The sequence below is a fragment of the Panthera tigris genome, chromosome D2, assembly GCF_018350195.1.
Source record: "Panthera tigris isolate Pti1 chromosome D2, P.tigris_Pti1_mat1.1, whole genome shotgun sequence".
In the NCBI taxonomy this organism is placed as follows: Eukaryota; Metazoa; Chordata; class Mammalia; order Carnivora; family Felidae; genus Panthera; species Panthera tigris.
The window spans coordinates 83,629,719-83,655,933 of record NC_056670.1 but is presented as its reverse complement, the minus strand read 5'-3'; the positions used below and the strand labels follow the sequence as shown (position 1 = coordinate 83,655,933).

Sequence of the window (26,215 nt, the reverse complement as noted above, 5' to 3'; positions counted from 1 at the left end):
AAGCCCTGTAGAAGGCCAAAGGCTGCTTATCTGAATCCCAAATGCCAAGCAGGATAATGGTCAATGCCACCACTGCGGGTATGGAATGAGAGCTAGCCGCCCCGCGGCAGAACAGACAGGGCCAGCATCAAGCATGAGAGCGCCTAAGAAGGGTATCCGAGATCGAAATGGGAAAATAAGAGAAAGTTGAAGGGAAAAAGAGAAACAGCAAAAATGATCTGACACACTTTGCGAGGGACTCCAAATCAACCATATTTCCACAAAAGAGCAAAAACGAAGACTGTAAAACCAGACGTAAAGCGGAGGGACCGTGAGGCCCGCTCCTCGGGTACAGTGCCAAGTGGCAATAACAAAAAGACACAGGAGATCTTGCACACGAAGTTCACAATATTACAACAGAACTGGAACACAATTTCCAATCTCAGAAAGGAGAGGAAGGAGAGAGAACGCCACAGCTTCCATTTAAAGAGGGAAAACGGGAAATTAGCTAACTCAGATGAAAATGGCTTTCTCCCCAGCCCCCACCCCAGGCAGCAGGGTCAAGGACATCAGGGAGACAGAAAACCAGCGGAGGTTCAGGGCCACAGTCCTTATGACTCATAAGACACAAAAAACCTGGGGAAAAGCCATAAAACATTGATGCTCTCCACTTCTGCAAAGGTAACAAATCCATGAAGGAAAAACACCCACAAACCTTCAATTTGCATTCTAGAATGTTTCCACTAAGCTTAGAGTGCTCATTGTACTAGTACATTTACCCCAAATGGGCAGTATTTCCATAAGGATTTCCTAGAAAAGACCACCTTTGGTTTCATTGCAGCCTGTCAGTCAAAGTGCCACACGTTTATATTTGGCCATTTACCAACAGTGGGTAAGCTTCCCATTTCACAAAGCCCCCCCCCCCCCAGCCTGCACCCTCAAGACCCCGCTACCCCAGGTTTGATCCTGGGCCCACTGGAGGAGGCCTGTGCCACCTCGTCCCGAGCGCAGGGGGAGGAGGGCGCATCCAGCCACGGGAGCAAGCTGGGAAGCCCCCGTCTGTGGCACATACAAAGGCAAAGTCAGGAACACCCTCCAGCATGAAGGGGAACACACCTAGGACAGAACATCCTTTGTTGCATACTGAACTAGGGCGGCTATGCCAATGTACCTTCCAACGCAATCTTGTATTTGTGGATTAATATTGTAAAATAGTTCCTTTTGATTATGTGGAATTTACTTCAGTTCTCAAAAGCGGAGAATTCCTCAAATGTAGTAAAATTCGCTCCTGAAAATGTGCCGTAGACAGAATTTTCAAGCTACAGGGGCTTATACCTCATTATCGTAATTGGGAAAAAATAATGAATTCCTATTCCACCTAAGAAACCATAACCAACTTCCCCAATTATCACTAAAATACTTTGTAAACACCTATATAAAAATTCAAAGACTTCTGCATAATCTCTATTTGAAACACCAATTACCTAATTACTTAACATTTACTGAACTCATTAGTGAGTTCGTTTGGTGCAGCTCTCAAGGATACAGGGCAGGATCAGAGGCAAATTACAATTTTTTCCTACCATGGAAGGAACATGTGCAGCGACGTAAACATTGAAGTGACGTTAAAGATCCTAAAGACGCTAACATTCGACTCCATGACCCAGGCGCTGACACAGAGACCCGGGACAGGCTAAACCCTTAGGGAACGGGAGAAGATGTCACAGAGAAAGCCCCAGAAGTTTCAACGGGGAGACTGGGGGACAAGACGCTCCCCGGAGAAAAGCGGATGCAAAGTGTGCGGTCTGCACCTGACAGCGCCTCGAGTCCTTCCGCCAGCTCGCTCATTAGAGCCATTTTCTGATCACGAGACAGGGGAGTCGTCCCTGCATCTGGCGCACAAGGAACGTGCAGACGCTACCGCCCTCGGCTCCAGGGACCGCGAGTAATACGGGCAGGTGAAAGAGACACAACGGGACACCAAAGCCAGAGAGAAGAGGTTTGCGAAGAAGTGTAGTCGTTCACGTTTTGCAGAAGCAAAGACGCCATCTGGCTCCATCCAAGAAAGGGCTGATTCGCAGACTTTCCACGTCCAGTCCGTGGAACTAGAGGGGGAGCCAGCAGCCACACCGGCACAGAGGCACAGAAATATTACGTGGGAGAAGTAAACATGATCCGGGACAAACATTACTCACCAGAGCCAGCCTTTCAATTTACTGCTGGATGTGTCTGAAAAACAGACGCCTTGACCACGAAGGAACCGTGAAGGAAGCCACGTACGCTGGGTAAGGCTGACGGGTCAATGTGGGTTCATCGACTCAGGGATCTGGTAGTGGGGGAGGCCGTGCACGTGTGGGGGCTGAGGCGCAGGAGAAATCTCTGAACCTTCCCCTCAATTTGCTGCTCTAAAAAAAAGTCTCCATTAAAAAAAAAAAAAAAAAAAAAAAAGATGCTTTCTCATTTCTCAAACTTTGTTTTCCTTCTATAGAGAATACCACTTTAACCCTCCTGCCAAAACTCCTGTGTCCGGAGGCCCCGCCCTACCCATTCTGGCTCTGCCCAGGGGGCTGGAGCGCAGGGACCTGGCTGCTTCCCTCCCTCAGATTTCCGCAGCAACGAGAAATGAGGTGATCTACACGATCAACGACACAGCAGTCACAGTGAGTGCTGCACTAGCTGTCCAGGGCTGCAGTAACGAGGAACCACAGGCCAGGAGCGAGGACTGTAGAGACCAGAAGTTGAAGATCGAGGGGTCTGCAGGCCGGGCTTTTTTTCTACGGTTTCTCTCCCTGGCTTGCCGCCCTCTCCCTGTGTCCTCACATGGTCTTCCCTCTGTGTCTGACGTTCTTATAAGAAGGGGAGATTAGACACAATCACGATGGATCGGGGCCCTCCCTAACGAGCTCAATTTAACCTAAGTACCTCTTTAAAGACCCGTACTCCAAACGCAGTCACATTCTGGAGCACCGAGGTTAAGACTTCTACACAGGAACCTGGGGGTGGGGGAGGGGGCGGCGACACAGCTCAGCCCCTAACAAGCGCGCTCGCGGAGACCAATGACAGCAGTGCAATACTGCCTGCTCCCAGAGGACAAGGTGACGCAGGAGAGGATGAGCACAGGGCAAGACTGGCACGGCGGTGCGGACTCTGCCCAGATTAGGAAAACAGGAACGTACTTGGAGGTTCGCACAGATGCGCCTTCCATGGCCCCCTGGAGGCTGCCCACTCTGAGAAGGCCCAGCCACCGATGCAGACTCCCCTGGTCCGGGCACGATGCTCCCTCACTTTAGGGAGACCGAGGGAGTGACACATCCGTGCGTAAATCGATGACCGGGCGACCGGCTGAAGAAGCCCCCTGAACTTCCTGCTTTTTCCACCTCTGACCTCTAGAGCTACGTCCCTCTTTAGGAGGAGCACGGATACCCCAGCCGCCTGACCCCTCCTGTGGTCCGGCTTTACAGAAAGGTCTAAAGTGCCCGTGTGCTGGTACCGGGGGACTGGAGTGAGGAGGCAGGACAGACGTGGTCCTTGCCCTCCAGGAACTCCAGGGTCAGAAGACACGCCACAGAGGAGGCGATTATAAGGAAGTGCAGGCGGGGTGAGCACGGAGTAGATGCAAAACAGGAGGAGCTCGGAGGACGGGTCCCCAAGCAAGCCTGGCCTGGAGCCCCAGGGTGTCCCTACCCCCAAGGGGGAGATCCAAGGGGACAGCTGGGGAGTGTGGGTGTCAGGCAAAAGGAGTGGGGGAAGACCCCCCAGGGGGAGGCGCCAGTGGTGGGAGGACCCGGAGGCTACGTTAGGAAACAGCAGTAGTAAGACAGAGGCCAGGACCGAGGAGAAGGATCCCCAACATGCCGGTGCTTACTTCGTGGGGCACTGTTCCCAGAGTCCTGTGTATTCGCTCACTCAATCATCCACCCGTTCTACATGGTAGAGGCTATTAGATCCCACCTCACATGGGGAAACTGAGGCATGGAACAGTTAAAGGGATTTGCCGAATTACAGCTGCAAAGTACAAGAGCTAAAAGTCTACACCTGGGGGCCCAGCTCTAGGGGCGCTGGCTTACCGGCCTCGGAAAGGTGGGCCATTTGGTGGGAGCGCCAGGCATGGCTGGGCTTGAGCTCAAGGGACCCGAGGGCAGAGACTGCAGGGCCAGAGATCAGAGCTGGCACTCCCACATCCTCAAGAGCAAAGTCTCGTCTGTTCCAGGGTGAGGTGGTCCCACGTGGGATCAGAAAGGACACTGCAGTAGCCTTGAGGGGCAGAGGCCAAAGGTGAGGCCGGAAAGCGTGCCCGCCGAGGAAGCCTTTCTGGTGCGTGAGCACGCTCCTGGAGGACGGGTACGGGGACCCAGTCACGGCCAACGCCAGAGCAGAAGTGGTGAAGGTGACACGCAACCACTGCACACAGCCAACAGAAGGAACGTTCCAGACAGACTGTAAAAAGATGCTTAATAAAGAACACCCGTGATGTAAAGTACAGGCTAAGAAGCAAAAAACGGACTGGACTGTGAACATGGATGAAACCCTGGGAAGAATGAACACTGCCTGCCATTTGCTAAAACAGGCCATCGGTTTCACAGGTGAAAACATCGGAAGCTCATCATTCACGGGGGCTCATGGCCGTGGCACAAGTGAGGTGCACACGCGTCAGGTCGCGGGACAGGTGTTCAGAGGAAGGTTTCCGGGAGGCAGGGCCACCACGTAGAGAGCGAGCTGGCGAGCAGCAGACCACTGGCAAGCCTCTCCACCGAGAGGCTGGGTGAGCCCGCGCCTGGCAGGGGAAGGGGCAGAAGTGGCCTTGGGGGCCCCGGCGAAGGACGAGATCCAGCGCCTCCTCCCCAGGAGACCTTCCCCGATGCTCTGGGCACCGAGCTACCCCCATCAGTCTTCGTGCCTCCTGTAGGTCTTTACCGTTCTCTCTCTGGGGCCACACGTGTGATTACTCACAACTGTCTCTCCTGACAAAGTTCCTGGAGGACAGGGTCACGTCTTTATCCCTCCGGCACCACGTTTCTACAGACTTGACACGGAAAAGCTCAACAAGCGTTTGCCGAACGGACTTCCCACTTCACGTCTTTCTGGAACGGACTCGATAGAAACACACGGTATGCTCCTGTGGGCTCCCCACACGGGGCCAGCGAGATGACGCGCGCTCTGTGCTGGGCACCCGCCACCCACCCGGGAGACGGCCGGTCCGTCAGTCCACCTCGTTAGGTAGCTTCCCTCAACCACGGTGAGCACGAGAATGAAAATCTGACTTTGTGAAAATGCTGCATTTATCTCAATTCACTTGAACATAATGTATTATTGCTAATATTAGTAATTTTAGCTCTAGAAATTGTTCCAGCCTCCCAAAGAAAGAGCCCTTGACCCAAAATATCAGAGGATATTAGACTGAGAAATGATCTACTGATGCAAATCATTAAGTCTATTTGCACCTGCTTACTGAACCCTGTCACGGAGATTAGACTGCGTGCGTGGGGAGCGTGCGGGCCGCGCATGGTTAGGAGACGTCTTGGTGGATCCAAGCTCTATGTCATTAATTTTCCCACTTTCCCTCATTAACAAGTAAAATGTTTTTACTGCTTGAAAAGTTTTAATAAATAGAAAAAAGCAGAGCAGCTGACATACTTTTTAATGTAATATACAAGAGCTTTTAATATTTTTACATACATTAATGAAAAAGCTATGGGAAAATGCTAAAAGGTTATATATGTGCGGAAAAGCCAGAAGAATAATTTTCTGAGAAGGACCACGTGATGCCGGTTAGTTTGCACGGCCATCCATGGATGTCAACAGAAAGCCTTCTGCCCGCACCCGGTGGCCGCGATGCGCCAGGGAAGCAGTGACAAGGGCAGTCCGTCCAACAGGTGCAACGCTTCCCCTGACTACCCAGGAGATGTGCTCACAGCGTGGAATTCTCCACGAAAATAAAACCAACTGGCTGACACAGGCATAGAGCAAGCTGTTTGCCACATCCCCGCCACTAAACCCCCACACGCTCCCGTGAATAAGCACTCACCAGCAGGCTTTAGAAAGAAGAGCCCACCTTTTTCTCTGACACCCCACCTCCCCCTTCCGCAGATGACCATGCTAGAGTCTTCAAGGCCTTCTCTGCGAGCGGGGCCAGCACATGTCCCCAAGGCCCACCGCACACGTACGGGCAAATGTACTCAGAGCGCACGGGTCAAGACCGAGGCAACCCCCAGACTCTACAGCAACACTGGACCGGCTGCTGCAGCTGGGGCTCAGGCAGGGCAGCAGAGCCTGGCCCCCAAATCCTGCAGGGTGCGGGCCTGTGCACTGCGACAGCGCCTTCCCTGGAGCAGAGGACCACCGGGGCACACGCTCCGTCTGCCGAGAGCCCCTACTCAGTTCACACAGCCAGCAGGGCGGGACACGGCAAGTCCTGTGGCCAAGCCCTACTTTTGCAGCGGGGGAGCCCGCTCCTCCTGAGCATTTGGGGAGAGGAGAGGTCCTGCCCCCAGGCATTCACCGAGCGGATCTATTTGTGGCCCTACTGTTCACACACTGGCCTTTCTGACAAACTGACCTATTAAGATGCAGTTAAAACAATCTGCTCTTTTTGGACACAACATAAGTTGTTCCTTGTTTCTAATCATCCTGGCTTCAGGCCTGAAAACTAGGAATTCTCCCTACAGACAAAACTAGAAAACCATGCACTTCAGTGAAAGGCCGGGACTCCAGGCCAGGCCAGGGTCAGAAAGCAGGAGCAGCTCCGGGTGCCTTTGTGATTCAGAGCAGAGCACGGTCCTTCTGTAGGACAGAAGGAGGAAGTCTGAAGTCGCTCTCCCAACGCCAGGGGCAAGCTGTCTGGGGAGGGGGAGGGGCTGAGCCTCCAGGCAGCAGGGGCAGATTGGGGGAACTCCCAATCTGTGGGAACTCCCGCTAGACTTACCAGATACGTGCTGGGCGTACCTGCTAGAGGTTCCCTGGGGCTTATTTGATACTTTGGAGTTTGATCGATGAACCCAACACTGGCCCCTTTAAAGACGGAGAGGAAAGGGAAGCATCCATTACAGGTCAGAACACCTCAGAACTTCACAGAGATTTAGGTCCGTGTGCAGTAACAGCCCCTGAAACTATGCAAGAGTCAAAAACTTCAAGCACAAACCAGATCCAGCTAGAATTGCCAGTGTGGGGGCTCATGAAGCAGGAGCGGGCTTCCGTCTGGTCTGCAGCCAGCCGGCCACCGGTCCCCTCCCCTGTGCCCTCTGGCCTTCCTGGTGACCTTCCTCCACTGTCCCTCTGCAAGAGGGCAGCATCAGGACGGGGACTGGACAAAAGGCCCGACAGGTGAGCCGGTGCCCTTCCAGCACTAACTGTAAGACAGGGCCGTTCTTCTGTTTCTCTTCTGGCTTATTCTCACACTCTCCCCAGACCGGAATCCTATTTTTAGTCAATACTTGCCCACCGTTGTAGAAAACTTCATTTCTTCAAAGTTCTTCCCTGCCTCTCAGTGAAACGTGGCCACACCGGCTCCACAGTCCCCCTGCTCCTGACGGGGAGCAGACAGAGAAAGGCACGGGGCCCTGCGCACCACCTACCGCCACCCCACAGACCGAGGACACCCTGTGGTCACCTGCCGTCCAAGCCGAGACATCTGGCGGGGAGGGGAAGGTGACAGGGTCTCCAGACGCGCGGCTCTTGGCCTCGGGGTACCCAGCAGTTCTGGGTAGCAAGTCATGTGTCGGTATACAGACAGAAGACGGTATGGTGGGTGCCATGGCCTGGGCTCAGAGCAGATGAAGGCACAGAGTCCCAGCGTGGGAAGAGGGAAACCCTCCCGGAGCTGGATGGTGGTGGTGGTTACAGAGCGATGCACATGTACCTCGTACACCGAACTAGATGCCTCCCCAGAACGTACTTCGTTCCACGTACGCTCAACTAGACCCTTCCTGAGTGGTGGAGAGGACACGTGTTGTGTTATGTGTGCTCTGCCACAAAAGGGTGTGCTTGGGTCACAACGGTATTGATTACGCAGGCACCAAAGGGGACGTTCCTCCCCTTCCCTGGCTGGGACCTGTGACCCGTCGTCTCGGAGGAAAGCCATCCACGGAGACCACCAGCTGGCCCAGCCGTGTGATCCATCTGGACGAAATAAGGACAGTTTCTGGCAGTTGATACAACTACGCTCTGTATCAGGGAAATAAACTGAAAATAGACTTTAAAAAAAAAAAACAAAGATCACACGTGTTTAGTTCTGTCAACTCCAACGATCCCCACGGTGCCTGAAGCTGAAGCACGCAGCGGACGTCCCTCAAAATGGACCTCTCCTTCGGGCTTCTTACATCGGCCGCGATTCTGAACACCACAGTCCTACTCTGACGAAAAAAGTTATCCTCTAGACTGCTTGACCAGCAAAACTGTTCGAGTTCGCAAACACGTGACTTTTCACACAAGTGAACTAATTTCCTTAGACATAATTTGTCAAAAAGTAAAAAGAAAAAAAAACTATTAACATGTCACATGCTAAAATAATTTTAAGGCTTTCGTAATAACCGATGCAGAAGAGGAACTACCTTCAGAAATTTTACTGCTTGTATTTTAAGTTCAGGGGCTCCAGGTATCCTGAACATGCTTCTGGCCCCCCATATTAGGGCTAAAAACACAACTGTGATGGTGTCTGTTTCCTCTCCAGAAAGCATTTTACAATTGGCCATAGTAGGTCTACAGCCTATGAGTCTTTAGGCAATAAAAACCTGGAAAGCGCTTGAAAACTCAGATACAAAAAACAAGACACCCCATGATGAGTTTTCTATCCCTTGAAAAAGGGATCCCCAGAGGCAGCCTGATGAAGGGAAGGGAAGAAAGACTGAAGTTCACGAGACGGGCAGGCAAAGCCACGGGCGGACAAAGCCAGGCAGCACGGAGACAGGACGCTTAGACATCTGCACACTGAAATTCTACCACACACTCATTTCTTCAACACATTTGCCAATTTAACAAATGAATCCTAACCAAAAAAAAGCCAACTAGCTACAGTTGCCTCCTTTTTGAAATAAAACAGATACAGCAAAGGTGAGGAGGAGGACTGTGCTTGGTGGCACACAGGCTTCCACTGGCAACTGGACAGAGTGACCACCTCCGCCACAGGCCTTTGCCTCCTGCCCCGCCCCCTCCCGGCGGGATCAGAGCCAGGGGACTCCCGTGTCCACAGCACCAATGCCCTTCACCAGCCCAGGGGCCTCTGCTTTTGCCCTGCGTGGCTGTCCGCCTGGGTACTGCCACTACCACTCAGTGCTCTCCTTCTGAGACGGGGACACCCGGGTGCCTTGGAAAGCTTGGAGAGGACCCTAAAGACACCGCCCCCACCAACCGAGGGCGGGTGGGTCCTCAGACACGGCCTGCAGCATGGCAGGTTCTGTGGCTTGTGCACACGACACAGAGGATGTGCTGCTGGGTGCCGGCTCGCCCCCCAGAAGTCCTCCTGTGAGAGCAGATGGAGCCCCAGCTGGCCTCTCCAGTCATGGTCCCCTCCCCAGGCGGCATGGAGGCCCAGGCGTGGCACCAAATCCCTGGGCTTTGGTGTGTCAGGAAAGTGCAGGGCTGGCCTGCATGCTGCCCAAAGTCCCTTAGAGTTCTGACCATCTCTGGATCTGGAAAATTCCAAGAGTCACGTACAGAGAAGCGTTCAGAACATACCAACATTTGGCAGTTAGAATCTTAACCGTTTGCCCCGGTGATTCTTAATTACCACTTGATGGAAATAATAGCATTTACTCAATTGCTTGAGGAGTAGTTTATGGCCGTGTGCAAATCGGTGGAAGCCAATGCACAGAAACTCCCAAGCCAAGTGGAGGAGGACAGGCGGTCAGTGTGAGAACAGAAGCAGAAAAGCTCCACTCAGCTTCCATTTTTCCCCCTTGACAGGGAGCAGGGGCTGTAGACTATTCCCGTACGACCACCTACAGGCCTGAGGTTTAAGTCACCCAACCAAATAATGCCATTGTGTCTGAGCTGGACTCCCCCCCACCCCCACCTCATGAGCGCACTGTGCTCGTGCTGGACCTGCCCACCCCCATCGGTGCACTGTGTCTATCATGCTGGATCCCGTCTCCACTCACCACCACTTCCTGAGAGTAAAAAAACAACAAAAAAAACCCACAAAAAAACAACCCCCCCAAATACACACAAAACAAAACAAAAAAAAAAACGGGGGGGACCAGGACCTGTCTCTGGTCCCAGCCCCAGCCCCAGCCCCACCTGCCCAGCCCCCAGCTCTGCACACACCCCACCGGCACCGGGGAGTTGCAAGCGAGGCCCAGGCTTCGTGCAGGACGAGCGAGCAGCGGAAGGCTGCCAGCACCACTTGTGGGGAGAAAGGTGTCAGTCTCAAAATATTATTTTCAATAAAAGCTGTTTACCTAGAGAAGATTTAAACACACCGGGAACTTTGAAGGAAATAAGTGGCCCAGTTCTTTTTAATAAAAGCAGAGCTCAGCTATACAATCACTCTTCTAACAGAGCCCTGAACTGGATGAAGTAAAGATCAGAAAGCTAGGTGTTTTTCCAGACGATTTTTAGAAAAGAAACAACTACTTGCGGGAGGCGACTTCTGAGGATCTAATAACTCAGAAGAGCCATTTCCCCTACTTCTAGATGTATTTTAGAGGAAGCAATGTTAGAGGAGAGCAGAAACATCTCCAATCCACTTATGCGTATGTACGTGCACACACACCCACCTGCACGGGCACACTGTGCACGAGGAAATGCTCCGACTTCAGAAAGGAACCAAGTTAAAAAAAAAAATCATCAGCCTACCTCAAAGCTTTTATTTTCCTCTAATAATGGGCTAAGTTTTTAAAACGTTTCTCCTCATAACTGCATCCTTCTAGACTTGTTGATATGCCACATTTTGCTTATCTAAACACCTGGCAGACAACTGCTGGAACGTGCGTGTTCTCCACCTGGAGACTTGTCACCCAGCACCCCCGCCCCCCCAACAGCCAGCTGGACAGGGACGACAGCGCCCCAACGCCACGGCTTCAGGACACGATATGCCACCTCCACACGCGGTGTGCTCAACCCAGTGGCTTCCCAGCCCCGCCTGACCGGTACACATTCTGTCGGAAGACACGTACAGAGGGAGCACAGGGTCGGCTGCGGCCCACTCAGAAGGGAGCACTTCCCAGCATCACGTGGACGGAGCTGCAGAGAAAGCATTTTCTACATTTTTCACCTGCGCTGGCCAGGGAGGCTGGCTTTCTGGAAGAAGGCACCAGAAGAGCAGCTTTCAGAGTACCAACGCGGATTCCATCAGGAACGATCACCGCAAGAGAACTCTGATCCTCCACACGCACGTGCGTGCTTCCAGTGAACACCAAACACCAGACGCCAATCCAGACAGACCACTGTTCTTCCAGGTAAAGGAATCTGCAGGCACACTTAACAGAGCGGGCAAGCCCTTTTATTTAAAAAAAAAAAAAAAAATACCTGTATATGCACGTGTGCAGATCCGATGAGAGATGAGCAAAGACGGGCAGGATGTGGAGTGCTTCAGGTATGAGGGTCCTCGGGAAAACACTAAGTGAGACTAGAGACAAGCTGGTCAAACACGTGGGTGGGGAGCTTACCGCACTGGGCACGGACAAGGTAAAAGCAGAACTCAAGGGCTCCGCTGAGACAGCTGGAGCTCAACAGCCTTGAGCTGGAACCACGAGTGTGCCCCAATCTGGAAGGAAATGGAAAAAGTTTCCTCCGCAGAAGATGACGGGAGAATTCTCAGAGGAGCTGAATGAACCGCATTTCTGGGAAAGACATTCTCTCCCTCCAGCCTGTCCCCCCTCCAGCCCCAACACAAAGCTCCAAGGAGACTAATCCAGAACACGGGACAGTTCGCAAGAATGCCACTCCGTTTTGGTTCTCTGTCCCTGCTGAGACACCCTGACAGATCGCGGGGGGGCACGGGATGGACAGCCAAGCCGTTGGGCTCATTTCTGGACGAAGCCATTCGTGCTTCAGACGTGTAGTGAGCAACGTGTAGCTGGTCTCCAAAAGTCAAAGCTGAAGAGTAGTTACGAGCAGCATGCTGGTCTCAGAAGACCAAGGCGCCACGGAATGCGCTTCGCACAGCTCGAAGAAAACTTGTCCCCCGCCCCCACCTGGCCCTCATTCAGAGGGGATGAACCCCTAAACAATCTCAACACAACACCCAACTCACTCCGGCCTCATCCCTCTGCCTCGTCTCCATCCTGCCCTGTCGGATGCCGGCTCCTACGGGACCTCCCAGCTTGCTCTGTCCCACGCGGCTGCACCCCAGCACCCGGGGTTAAGGCCCAGGCCCACCGCCGTCGAGGGACAGCACCACAGTTCCTGTCCACCCCAGGCCTTGGGCTCCACACAGGTGGGGCTGTCACACTGGCTCCTGAAATGTCCCCAGTGCACGTCCCCAAGTCACGGGGCCTGTCACAGCAGGCACACCCATGTTTTGGGAATTGGGTGACCAACTGAAGAACATATAAAAAAATTTACAAAGATCAGAGAAAGATCTACTTCCATCACTTGATATGGAAACTGGAGATAAAAATTCTGGATGAATCTGACACAAGACAATGCTTCAGTTCAATTCAAAAATTAAACTCATTTAACCTTTAACTCAATTTAAATTCTGAAGTGATCAGCATGCAAGAACTCCCCTGTACATTAATATCAAGGAGCTGATCTAATTACTGATACAATTTAAAGGAAATAAATTTAACAAACCAAGTGTATTTTGAGAGTTTACAGCTTAAATGGCACGAACACTTTCAAGATAAAAATTGAGAATTATTCACTAGTCGCACACGGCTTAAATACCAGAAAACGTGGGAGATATACAAACAATGAAAATTCTGGAAATCAAAACCTGAACACAAAATAGGAGAAATGTAGGGCAGCACATAAATACAGCACAGCTGTATCTTCACGAAACAGGGAGGCTGCCGTGAGGTGCAAGGCCGCTGCAGACGAAGGCACCAAACCAGGGGCCAAGGCACAGCTGCCGGTGCTCCCGCGTGGCCTAAGCTTCGCGCCCCACCGGTGGCCACGTGCCCCTCGGACCGGCGTCAGGAGCAGCACGGCCTCGTGAGCACCTGTCTGGACTGTGGTTTTCTCCCTCCAGCGCCCGAGGCCTGGCCGAGACAGTTGGCACGCTCACCGGGCACCAGCTGTCCAAAGTCCCCACTCACCCAGTGCCCTCTCCGGGCATCCCAACCTGTTCTGGAAAAAAGACTCCCAAGGAAGATGGAAGTGGCCTTCAAGACGCTACAACGTGGCCATAAACCCCCAATGTTTTTCTCCCAGCAGTTTACTTGACCTCTTCCTCCCGATGTGAAGAGGCCTGTGAATGAACGGCTTCTCCAGACCACAGCTGACCAGAAGTGGGAGGGGGATGGCCACAGACGGAGAGGCCAGCAAGGAGGCCCCTAGGCCTAGTGACCAGGGTGAGGAAGGGATGGGCCGAGCCAGACCCCAGGAGGGGCCTGCTGTGTCCAAGCCTGTCCACCCTCAGCAGTGACAGTGACGAGGGGCCGTGGAGCAAGGGCGCTGCTGACCAGGCTCAGACCGTCACAAACGGCCCCACAAGACCGCAGATCCTGGAACCACGCGAGAGCACCGTCTAGACCCTGTGCACCTCAGGGTGGGCCCCTCCTTGGGGTGAGAGCTGCTCTCAGAGTCTGGGAGAGCCCAGGGATCTGGGTTGGACGGGGTCGCCCTAGGGCTCAAGCAAACCCCGGCGCTAGCCACAACTTCTGAGCGCCCCCCACTCCCCAGGTGACACAGAGACAGCCTTCCTCCGGAGTTTGGGCCACATTGTGCCACCAGCCAGGTCTCCTCCTCAGGGAAAAGGGGAAGGGCTCCGTGGCAGCACAAAGGGGCCAGGAAGGCGGCTCCTCCAGGAAAGCTGCCGTCACGTCGGGAACGAAGGGGCCCGATGCCTCCCACAGGAAACTTGCTGTCCAGAGCAGGAGATCAGGGGATTGTTAACACATCCCCCTTTCTCCGAAGTCAGCCGACTTCCTGCTCTGACTCCGAAGTGTGCTTACACTCCAAGTGCTGGAAACTTCCAAAGCAAATCCTTTACTGTGACAGTTTGGTGCATATTTTGAACCCACGTATTTGTAACGGTCATTCAACGGTTCTTTGCCTCCTTCCAGGAGTGTCGTGGCAGGCTCAAAATTAAATCAGCCAGCTTGCTCCTTACGGACACAGGATGCAAGTTTTGCCATTTCTGTCCCCCTGCAACACTAATAAAATTGGCAGGAGCAACACGTCGCTTTGTCTTCGCCGAGTCCAGAACCAAGACTCCGAATCCCAGGGACGCCTGCTTAAATACTGCCAACAGCCTGCCTGCTCCCACCCTCCGCCCTGACCCCGGGAAGGCAAACGGTGAAACGGAGCCGTGCAGAAACGTGAGAAAAGGCGAAACTCCTGAAGCCATGCGTTGCTTTTCTTTCTCCTAGACCAGAAACCACACAACTTCACCCGAAAACGGGGCAGCACACCTCTTCTGGGGAGAGGACTCCCGGGAGCAGGACTCGCCCGAGCGGTGGCAGCAAAGTGCAAGTCCGTCAGAGGGGTGCCCTTCTCGGCCAGTTCTCTGCAGGGTGACCGAGCGACCAAGGGAACCCACGCCGTGAAGGCAGAAGGCCCAGCGCCGAGGGCCACCGTCTGTCACTTGGTCACAGTCCCCTCGCCTTGGCCTCCCCGGAAGGCAGGGACGCGGCCTTCCCTTACCTGTGGCCATCCAGGAGCTCCGAGCCCAGCGCGGCACCCACCACCCCGCGGCTGCTCCCTGAACGCCGGGCTGCGTGTGCACGGTGAGCGTCACCGGCCACCCGAGTCAAGAGGGTCCCCCCCCAGAAACTGGGGACAGGTTCCGCGCACACAGGCCCCACACGCGCGGCTCTAGGGCCGGGTGGGGGTGAGGACAAGGCGCTGCAGGCTCCCCAGGCATTCGAGCGCTTGTTCTGAAGAACAAGACGCTTCCTATGAAGCCGAAGCCCGCTTGGGAGGCTCTCCCCGCACAGAAATCTGCTTATTTGACTCAAGAGACCTCCTCAAGAAACACTCTGTAAAATGAAATCATTACGTTGTTTAAGCACATACAACACAAATCAGTTCAAACCAGTGAGGGAAAGCCGTGAGGTGGCTGAGCGTGCAATAGGTGCAAATCCCAAGGAGCGTCATTTGATGAAAACTCCTTCCAGTGTTTATCCCGGGGAGAGCTTCTCCCCTTCCTCAGAAGATGGGATGGAGGGGAGGCCAGGGTCTGCACGAGGATCGCCTGGTCCGCCCGAGAACTAACGCAGGAACTTCCCGGGAAGGGTCTCGCGACACGCAGATGCTCAGGATTCACTCGGACGTGATCGGCAGGCCACGTGGCACAGAAGGGCTGCCAGGGACCGGCCGGCGTCACCTTTGGTGTCCCCGTGCAGGCCACTCCTCCACTTACAACACTTAAAAATGAACAGGAAAGCGGCAAATCCATGCAGAAGCTGACTGCCATCCACTCAAATGGAGTGCACACAACAGGACTTCACGGGTCTGGCCACTCTTCAGGAGGACCTCAGAGGCATCCCGTCTTCACCATTTCAACGGAGAGACTGCTTTGGCACACGTAAAGGGCGAGACCTGACCAAGCATCCAGTGGGGCGGACGCCCCCCTCCCAGACAGAACAGAGGCCCTGCAGTGACTTGCTCTGCCGTAGAGGGTCCAGGCCCTCCTCCGTGAGCCTAGTGACAGGGAGCCACGAGCCAGCCAGCCAAGTGCTGGAAGGAGGGTCAGGCCGAACTAGGCCACACGCTCCCACCCAGCCTCTACGCTGAGCTAGCAGGGGGCAACTTGCCAGAAACACCGTCAAGAGCCACGTGTGTGCAACACCACAGAGCCCCACAAAGAGAAAACAGCCTGCATGCGTTTTCAAAAACACAAAGTATTTTTACAACTGCTCAGTTTGGTTGGACTATAAGCTTTCTCGGTGTTGCATTCCTATATTGTTTCTAAAATGACTTCCATAGACAAAATGAACACGAGGGTGACTCTTTGAGAAGGGAGGGGGAAGACACGTGCGGGTCCAGCCCGGTGGGACCAAACACGCTACTGCTCCTCTCACAGCATGAGTGCGACCAGGGCAGAACGGTCCATGTTTCAAGTGAATCAAAGGGAATCAACTTTAGGGAAACCTAAACAAGCCCCCAAATAACATTTATTTTTCAACACCCCTTCGCATTAGATTTTTTGACACTGCGGGGAATAACGGGGTCAAAGCTTTGTAGTCACGCAGAGATGGTGTGGGGAGAGTTCATCGAGCTCTTGCAAAAGCAAGTTACTCTTAAACGTGACAATTGTTAATGCACACTTGATATTATTGGCAGGAAGTCATAAAATTAGGATCAGACTCTCCTTCCCATCTGATATTCTACATTCAAGTATTTTTAGGAAGGGAAAGGTAATTTAACCTAGACCAAAAAATCCCAAAGATCACTGTATAAAGCCATACAAACAGGTAAGCAGACTGACGTGGGGAACAGGAACCCTATTTTGTACAGAATTACAAGTGAAATTTCACAGAAGACAGAGGTCAGTGGTCAACTTCCAATTTCCCTACTGAAGAAAGCAGCATGGCTCCAGGGGAGATAAAGACCCCGGCCCTCACAAGCACTCGAGGAGGAGGGGCAGAACAGCATCCCCAAGCCGTGAGGATGCTCTGCTCGAAACCCCCTTGGCCCCTGCCCACCAGCAGAGCTGGAGAGCACGGCCTTAGGGGCACACAGCGCTTCACCTGCAGGTACCGCCCCTCGGAGTGGGCAAGGGCAGCACCGAGTTCTAGTAGACAAAAGGAATCCTAATCATGTCTTTCTGTACAGGGAACACCAGAGCTGGATGGCATCTGAGGTGAATTCATCCACAGCTGGAAAAAGAAGCCCCACTGATCCCACACAGGATGCTTTCAGAAGAGAGGGAACACCTCCGAAGTCACTTTGTGCCGAAAGGCTAGCCTGAATGCGAAAGCCTGGTAGACGCATCACAGAAAGGAAAATTATAGCCGAACATCCGTCATGAATGTAAACACATAAGTACTAGAAAAAATGGCAAATTTAAGCCAGTAATATGGTGGGGGGGGGGGGGGGGGGGGGCATGCAGGGAGAGATCATGAACTACGTGACATAGTCCAGCATTTCAAGATGGCTATAAAATCTTGCTTCATCACTTGTTTAAAAAAAAAAATGTATTTTAATGTTTATTTTTGAGAGAAAGAGAGAGAGTGAGACACGGAATCCTGAGCAGGCTCCAGGCCCCTGAGCCGTCAGCACAGAGCCCGACGTGGGACTCGAACTCACGAACCATGAGATCGTGACCTGAACTGAAGTCAGACGCTTAACCTACTGAGCCACCCAGGCACTCCTCACCACTTGTTTAAAAAAGTAGTAATAATAACGTTGAGACACGTACAAAAAGACTAACAAAATCTACCATGTAGAGGAAGTATTTTCCATCCGAGAAAAGACACCTATGGGACCCACAGGGGCAGCACCATGGCTCGGGAACCGAAAGCCCCCATGACTGGAACAGGGGAAGAATGTCCACCGTCACAACGTTTACCCCATACACCAGAGGGTCCAGTCAGTGGTGAAAGTGGAAATAAAAGGCATAAAGATCAGAAAGTTGTCTTTAGTCACAGGACCGACTTTCTATAGCAGAAGTCCTAAGGAATCTGCAAAACAATTCCTACAACTATTAATTCAGTAAGAGGACAGAAGATCAACATATCAAAAATCAACATAAAAAACGATGTACCAGCAGCCAGTAAAAAACCATTTTAAACTAATTTAGAACACCAAAATATTTAGAAGTCAGATGTACAAAAAACATACGAGATCTCTATGCTGGAAACTAGAACACAGGAGAAAATTAAAGACAAGTCGAATGAATGGAGACATAAACCATGTTCATAAATTGGAAAGTTTTTAAAGTGGTCAACCCTCCCAATTTGGGTACAAAAATTTAATGAACCCCCAACCAAAATCCCAATCAATACTAGACACCTTGATTCTTTAATATGGAAATTTAAAGGCACTGAAGCCAAAACAGTCTTTAGGGGAAAAAAAAAAAAAGTTAGAAGACTCATTACCTTAATTCAAGACTTACCACAAAGCTATGCAATCACATCCACGCAGTTCTGGTGTGGGACAGATGAAGCGATCACCTGAACCACAGAACGTCCAGACATAGGGACGCACACAAGTAGTCAATTGATTTGGCAAATGTGCTAAGGGAATTCAATTTAGAAAGTTGTTTTCTCCTCCTAAATGAGGAGAAAACTAAGTAACTGGAAAAAAAACTGAGTACCTCACCACAACAAGGTGGTTCAAGATGATGGGTCCTAGATCTAAACATAAGAGCCCGAAATTATCAAGTTTTAGAAGAATTTATCAGAAAATATTGGAGAAATTAACAGTAGGCAAATCTTAAAGACAAAAAATGCTAAGAAAATCATTAAGTTGTAGTCCCTCAAAATTAGGAACTTCTCATTGGAAGATGGCACTAGAATAAAAACAAGCATCCAGTTGTGAAATACATATGGTAATACACATATCTGATAAAGGACTTGTAACCAGAAGCACAAATCAATGATAAAACAAACAGGATGCCCATCGAAAATGGGCAGAAGACCCACGCAGACGCCGCACAATGAAAAGGCAGGAGTGGTCGATAAAGGTGGTTAGAGGAGATCATGAGGAAAGTTAAAATCAGAACGAGAATGTTTCAGACCCACTAGAATGGCTGAAACTTTAGAAACTAACACATATCAGTGAGAGCACAGAGAGATGGAAACTCCTGCAATTTCTGATGGAAGGGAGTATGAAATGGTTCCACTTGGGGAAAAGTTTTGGCAGTTTCTTAGGAGGTTAAACATACATTTGCCATGCAATCCAGCAATCCCACACCTTGGAGCTGACTCCAGAGAAGCAAAAAGGGGTCCAAAGAGGCTTGAACAAAACTTTCAACTTTACTCCAACTAGCCAAAAATTGGACAATTCAAATTCCATCAGTAGGAGACCTGATAAAACTGTGGAGTATTCCTAGAATAAACTACATTCACCACCAAGAAGGACCTACTAATTGACACACAACAGGGGTGACCCTCAAAACGCCGCTGAACAAAGAATCCAGTACAGAAGACTATACCCTAAACTCTATATAAAGCTCAAGAATGAGCGGTTAATCAAGACAGAAATGGGAACGGTAGATGCCAACAGGAGCCGGGACTCACAGGGAGCACAAGGGAACAGGTGGTTTAGAGAGTTCCAGATCTTGGTTTAGGCTGGTGGCCATTTGGCTTGTACACTTTTCTCAAAACCTCACCTCGATTTTCTGTCACTTGAAAAAGAATTATCAACCCTGAGTATTCATAAAGAATTTTTGAATCTGTAACTTTTAAATGTCCCTTCCTAAAGTTAACCGTGGGTGTATAACAGACTACTGGTTAAAACTCATTTCCCACTCCCCCTTACACACAGAATCTCGCCTATCCTGGCTCCCAGCCCGGTGGTGGCCCTGTGACAGGAGGATGCTAGGGGCTCCTTCTGGAAAGGGGGGTGGGTCCCTTTCTCTCTCCTCTGCCCAGAAGGGGAGCGTGGCAGCTCGCACCCCAGAGGCCGGCCCAAAGCACCAGAATGAGGGCCACAGCCTGGAGAGGCAGAGGAAAGCCGGAGGCAGCCATGAGACCCAGCCTCCACTGCTCATCTACGAGCGTATTACTAAAGCCATCCGGACGACTGCTTCAGGCTGAACCCAATCCTGATGCAGAAAGCAGCTCAGAATTAAGCCTCCTCTTGTGTTCTCATCACCCAGAGTGGGCATTTAACGAAACGTCTATGTTTTATTTTCTTCCCCAAATTCACTTCAAGGAATTTTTTCTTAAAGCAAAAAGTTCCACAAAATTTCTGTGATTTATTGGGCAAGTGAATATGCTAAGAGACAAAATGACATTCCCCACGAATTATTTGGTGTCTGTGATTTTCTGAGCACCGTGGCCAGATGGTTTTCATAGAAAGAGAAGAGTGTATTCATATAGTTCAAAGGTTTGCTTATTTTTTTTTTTTGGTCTTAAAAAAAAAAAAGTACTATTGATTGTAACATGCAGCTCGACAGGAAAAAATCTCGACACTGGAGGCGAAAACGGGTATTTATTACCGTGCCCGCGCTCATTATGGCGGTCTCTGACAGGGGTCCATTAAAATCAATTTTTATGTTTCTATGTATTTTCTTTATCTAATGTTCTCTGGCATTGTGTTTATTAGCCGGTTAAGACAAACACTGAGCAGGAGTGGGCGGTTTTTCCCTCTTCTGTCAGAAGTAACGAGAACTGAAATTTTAATACGACGACTCACAATCGATGGATGGAGGAAACGTTACATTTCAGAACCAAACGTTAAGGAGTGCTTTAAATTTTTTATGTTTTTACAATTAAGAGAAATACGGTGGAGATCTGTCAGAAGAGAAGCACGTGTCCTGTTCGAAAAGGCAGCGCTCTAACATCATGCTGGGGGGCTCCCCCCATGCTCAACCGCCCCCCCACCCCCGTCTGTGTGACACCACAGGGGCCACGAGAGCTCCAAATCAAGCAGTTCCAAGACTTTAGCAGGAAACTCACCTGGCAGACTCTGAACAACGAAGGCTGGTCCTGATTTAAAAGCATCAAGATCAGGGAAGCATTTCCCCCCCAATCCCGGTCACCAATCTTCCAGAGAGATTCCCACACTTGTTGAAGAATCAAAATATTTAAGGCTTATAGTCCATCGACTACTCTGTAAATGTTTTTTTGTTTATTTTAGAGACAGAGAGGGAAGGAGAATGCGAGCTGGGGGGGGGGGGGGTGGGTAGGGGAGGACAGAGGGAGCGAGAATCCCGAGCAGGCTCCACACTCAGTGCACAGCCTGAGGTGGGGCTTGATCCCATGACCCTGGGATCATGACCTGAGCTGCAATCAAGAGTCAAACACTGGATGGACTGAGCCACCCAGGCGCCCCTGTAAATGTGTATGTTAATTAGACGTCATGGGCCACTAGCGAGAGCCGTGCCCCTGTGGTTACCTGCAGGCAGAGGACGCACAGACATCAGCAGATGCTGCTGACGCAAAGTCTCGGCCCAGCCACGGGCCAGGCTGAGGTTGGTGGCTGCCGGCCCGTGGCTCCGTACCACACCGCAGTACCCACCGCTTCTGTGCCACTCTCAACAAATACCGCGCAGAGGGGACTGCAGGGGACTCACCCGGCGTCGGGGGTCTTCCCGCCGTGCAGCCTGATCTCATGCACACCCTGCTCACAGGCAGAGATCTCAATCTCCCCCAGCGGGCTGTCCACCACCTTGTAGTTCATTTCACAGGTCTTGTCCATTCTCCCACGCACCTGTAAAAGACGATTTTAAAGCAATTAAGTACACGTGAAAAAGCGTGGTCCCTCTTAAAGCACAACGAGCACCAGTTACTGAAGACAAACGTCTTCTGAAGTTCTTCCCCATTCTTGGAACCTAATCATCGGATGCGTCGTCTTTGTACTGCACTTACTTCAGAGACAGAAAACTACCAGGACCACTAGAGCAGCCGACCAGCGGCACACACGCCTTCCTTCAATTACTCCCTAGCCTCACCTTGAACCAGGGCTCAGTCGAAGAGGCGAAAATGACCAGAGCTCCCTCTATGGGGTCCCTAGAGCCAAGCTAACCTTGCTTCAACAAACAGTTACCAACTTTCTCACCAACACAGGCTGAAGCCACCAGATATTTTGAACAAAGTACATTTAAAAGCAAGGCATCGTGGAGTGAAGGTGGACACAGCTCTTGTGCAGTGGAAGCTGTGCTGGCTGGGAGTGAGCCCCATGCACACATGGAGAACACACACAGCTGACCCTGAACAACACGGGTCTGCCCTGCGTGGGCCACTGTGCACGGTTTTCCCATACAGGACTGTAAATGTATTTTTTTTTACGTTTATTTTTGAGAGAGAGAGAGAGAGAGAGAGAGAGCGCGAGCGCGCGCACAGTGGGGGAGGGGCAGAGAGAGGAGGAGACACAGAATCGGAAGCAGGCTCCAGGCTCCGAGCCATCAGCACAGAGCCAGACATGGGGCTTGAATTCACCAACCATGAGATCATGACCTGAGCCCAAATCGGACATCTAACCCACTGAGCCACCCAGGCACCCCAGAACTATAAATATATTTTTTCTGCCTTATGATGTTAATACATTCCCTAGCTTACTTTTTTTATAAGAACACAGTATATAACACAAACATACAAAAGGTGATAACCGGATATTTTCACAGGAAGGTCAACAGTAGGCTCTTAGTAGCTAAATTTTTTGGGAGTCAAAAGTCACACGCAGATTTTCGACTGCACGTAGGTCAGCGTCCCTAATCCCATGCTGTTCAAGGGCCAACCGTGCACTTCACTTACTTTCAGAGAAACGTACAAACACATAAAAGCTCTCCTATGATGCACTGTCCCTGTTAATTGACAGATATTCATTTCGGTCAGCGGACCAAAGGCTGGGGAGAACGAGCAGGTACGGCGAGGGTGGGGAGGAGCCAGGTGGGAGGTCCGGGCAAACCGACATTGGATAAAAACCACCCCAACTGCGGGCAGAAGATGAGAGCCAAGGGTGGGCTGTGGGGACGCGAAAGGGGACCAGCCCAGGCCCCGGAGCCTGTTCCCTCCCTGCAGCCCCTCCTCCCGCAAACCGCGTGACCTCATATGCCAGCGTTTCCCCGCGCTCGGCCCCACGGCAGCCACCAGCCATGCACCGAAACAGCGACAGCCTCACCCCCCACCCAGACCGTGCGCTGCTCCTGACCTGTGGGCTGGGCTGCTGATCACAGCTCTGTCCGCAGGCACCTCCGATGAACTGTCCGCGACGTAACCCTGCAAAAATGCTCTCCTGCACACGCGGCTTTTCAGGGACGTCACTGCCGTCCATCGTCACCCCCACCACGCCCAGGACTCACCCTAGGGATTCTCCTCCCCCGCTCACACCATCAAGCTCCTACCACTGCCAGCTCCGCTCATTTCCACCCCATTCTCCCCGAGGCCTCATCAACTCTCATGTGAGGAAGGACTTCCCTGGGACCCGAGTTACACCTGGGCCCTTCCCACCCCTTCCCGCCCCTCGCCCCGAACAATAAATCAGCTGCCAATTACACAAAGGGGCTACAGCAGGGTCCGAAAACTGCAGCCCACAGGCCACAGGCAGCCTGACACCTGCTTTCGTAAATCACGTTTTGTGAGGACGTGGCCTCGCTCGTCTGTCTGCATGCTGGCTGTGGCTGCCTTCCTGCTGCCCGGCTGTGACGGGGACAGCGTGGCCCTGAGCACTTACCCCGGCCTCCACACGCCGGGTCTGCTGAGCCCCTCGAGGTCCGCGCTCATGCACCCTTCCTACCCCCACCCGCAGGCCGGCCGTCCCTCCAGGCAGCTCAGGGGCCTGATACTGCAGTCCCTCCACCACACGTCCTCTTCCTGACTTCCCCACATGGCCAGCCTCACCACCCCTACCCTGACCTCTTCCCTTCCCCATCCTTCCACCTGCTGCTAAAGCCACACACCAACTCCCTCATCTGTCTTCCCAGCAGCCACGAGGAGAAGTGCATTTATGGCCCTGATGAGGTCAAGCAGTACCCCCAAACTACACAGTGTGTAAGCATCACCCTGAGATTCCATCCCAAGCCCCGGGCTGCAGAGCCACCCTGCTCAACACGCACTTTTCTGTGCGTCTTGACCGGGATCTGAAATAGACTCCTCTCAGTTCCCAGTGAGGGGACACGGGATTGTGATGTTCGCCCAATGTCACAGATGCTCTGACATGTCGCACTCCTCGACCACCCCAACGTCCATGGATCCCCACTTCGCCATGCAGGGGCAGGAAGCAGGGGGGTGGCCTCCCACCACAGCCTGTCACTTTGCCACAAGTGCCTTTATCTGTGGGGTAAGGGACACCTAAACCACAGGGCCTGGACTAGTGGGAACATGGGCAGACACTTGGCCTCCGGGAAGGATTTGGGATTACCATCTTGTCACAGTTGACATTTTAACCACATGCCCTTGGCCTTCGATCCTGTCACACAGAGCATCGGCTCTCCTCTGTAAAATCTTATCCAACAGCACCAAAATCCTTACCGTCGTAAACAGCGGGTGGCCACCCCTCCCCAGCCCCCCGGAGCCTTCCCTCATTCCTCGGAGCCCTCACATCTATGGATGTTTCCTGTCACCCTGAGGGGTCTGCTACCAGGAGTCAGGGCTCCACTGAAGACAGATGCATCACATACATGAGAGGCTTATCAAACAGACGAAGTAGATGAGCAGCATTTCCACCATCCAGGCCAAGAGTCTGGCACAGCATTTCCCACAGTGTGTTCTAGAAGACTAAAGACTACTCAGAGAAATGTGGGTGCACTATCCCCTCCTGGGAAACTCACCATGCACGTTAGTGTGTTAAAAGCTCTGAGCAGTCCTGCATAGAAACTGGTTTTTGTTAACCATGAACTCACATCTCCTACCTAGGCCATGCCTGTCAGGCTGAAAGTGGTTTCCTCGCAGATCTGGGCGCAGGCCTCAGATCCAGACCATGAAAAGCCATGAGCCCCTGTCCCAGGCACGGCTCCGAATGGAAAGCATCAGAACCTCATAGCAGCTAATTTAAGCACAAAAGCAATTTACTGAAAGGCTGTTCCATAACTCCCAGAACTGCTGGGAAGGCTGGAGAAACAAGCTCAGACAACTGTAGGAACCAAGACTGGCCACAGTCCAACCACAGCCAGAATCGAACCTCAGGAAACATCTGTAGGACCACAGGGACTACAGACACGCAGCCGGCACCGTTGCCACCGTTGCCCTGGAAACAGGATGTTGCAGCCACTGCCAGTTTCCTGCTGCCTGGCCCCGTGCCATCTGCCCTCAATTCACTGCCCAGTGTGTGGACCCAACACCACGTACAAGTTCACGCTGGCACGCATCCCAATTCATAACCCAGAGTGTGGATGCAGCACCACGCACAAGTTCACGCTGGCACGCGTCCCAATTCACAGCCCAGAGTGTGGACCCAGCACCACGCACAAGTTCACGCTGGCACGCGTCCCAATTCACGGCCCAGAGTGTGGACCCAGCACCACGCACAAGTTCACGCTGGCACGCGTCCCAATTCACGGCCCGGAGTGTGGACCCAGCACCACGCACAAGTTCACGCTGGCACGCATCCCAATTCACGACCCAGTGTGTGGACCCAGCACCACGCACAAGTTCACGCTGGCACGCGTCCCAATTCACGGCCCGGAGTGTGGACCCAGCACCACGCACAAGTTCACGCTGGCACGCATCCCAATTCACGACCCAGTGTGTGGACCCAGCACCACGCACAAGTTCACGCTGGCACGCGTCCCAATTCACGGCCCGGAGTGTGGACCCAGCACCACGCACAAGTTCACGCTGGCATGCGTCCCAATTCACGGCCCGGAGTGTGGACCCAGCACCACGCACAAGTTCACGCTGGCACGCATCCCAATTCACAGCCCAGAGTGTGGACCCAGCACCACGCACAAGTTCACGCTGTCACGTGCCCCAATTCACGACCCAGTGTGTGGACCCAGCACCACGCACAAGCTCAACGCTGGCACACGTCCCAATTCATGGCCCGGAGTGTGGACCCAGCACCACGCACAAGTTCACGCTGGCACGCGTCCCAATTCACGGCCCGGAGTGTGGACCCAGCACCATGCACAAGTTCACGCTGGCACGCGTCCCAATTCACGGCCCGGAGTGTGGACCCAGCACCACGCACAAGTTCGCGCTGGCACGCATCCCAATTCACGGCCTGGAGTGTGGACCCAGCACCACGCACAAGTTCATGCTGGCACGCGTCCCAATTCACGGCCCAGAGTGTGGACCCAGCACCACGCACAAGTTCATGCTGGCACGCGTCCCAATTCATGGCCCGGAGTGTGGACCCAGCACCACGCACAAGTTCGCGCTGGCACGCATCCCAATTCACGGCCTGGAGTGTGGACCCAGCACCACGCACAAGTTCACGCTGGCACGCGTCCCAATTCACGGCCCAGTGTGTGGACCCAGCACCACGCACAAGCTCACGCCGGCACACATCCCAATTCACATCCCGGAGTGTGGGCCCAGCACCATGCACAAGTTCACACTGGCACATGTCCCAATTCACGGCCTGGTGT

The 26,215-nt window shown here is 52.6% G+C and overlaps 1 protein-coding gene across 5 annotated transcripts in view; it reads right to left on the bottom strand.

Moving 5' to 3' along the window:
- Window positions 1-26,215, bottom strand: part of MGMT (O-6-methylguanine-DNA methyltransferase) — a 298,543-nt gene that overhangs the window by 209,716 nt on the left and 62,612 nt on the right. For 4 of the 5 annotated variants that reach the window (XM_042959907.1, XM_042959906.1, XM_042959905.1 and 1 more), the window contains exon 2: window positions 21,263-21,399. In XM_042959907.1, the coding sequence (XP_042815841.1) occupies window positions 21,263-21,387 (125 nt within the window). In that variant the 5' untranslated portion in view covers window positions 21,388-21,399. Of the gene's footprint in view, window positions 1-21,262; window positions 21,400-22,839; window positions 22,908-26,215 lie in introns of all 5 variants that reach the window. The other variant, XM_042959904.1, reaches the window with a different exon arrangement.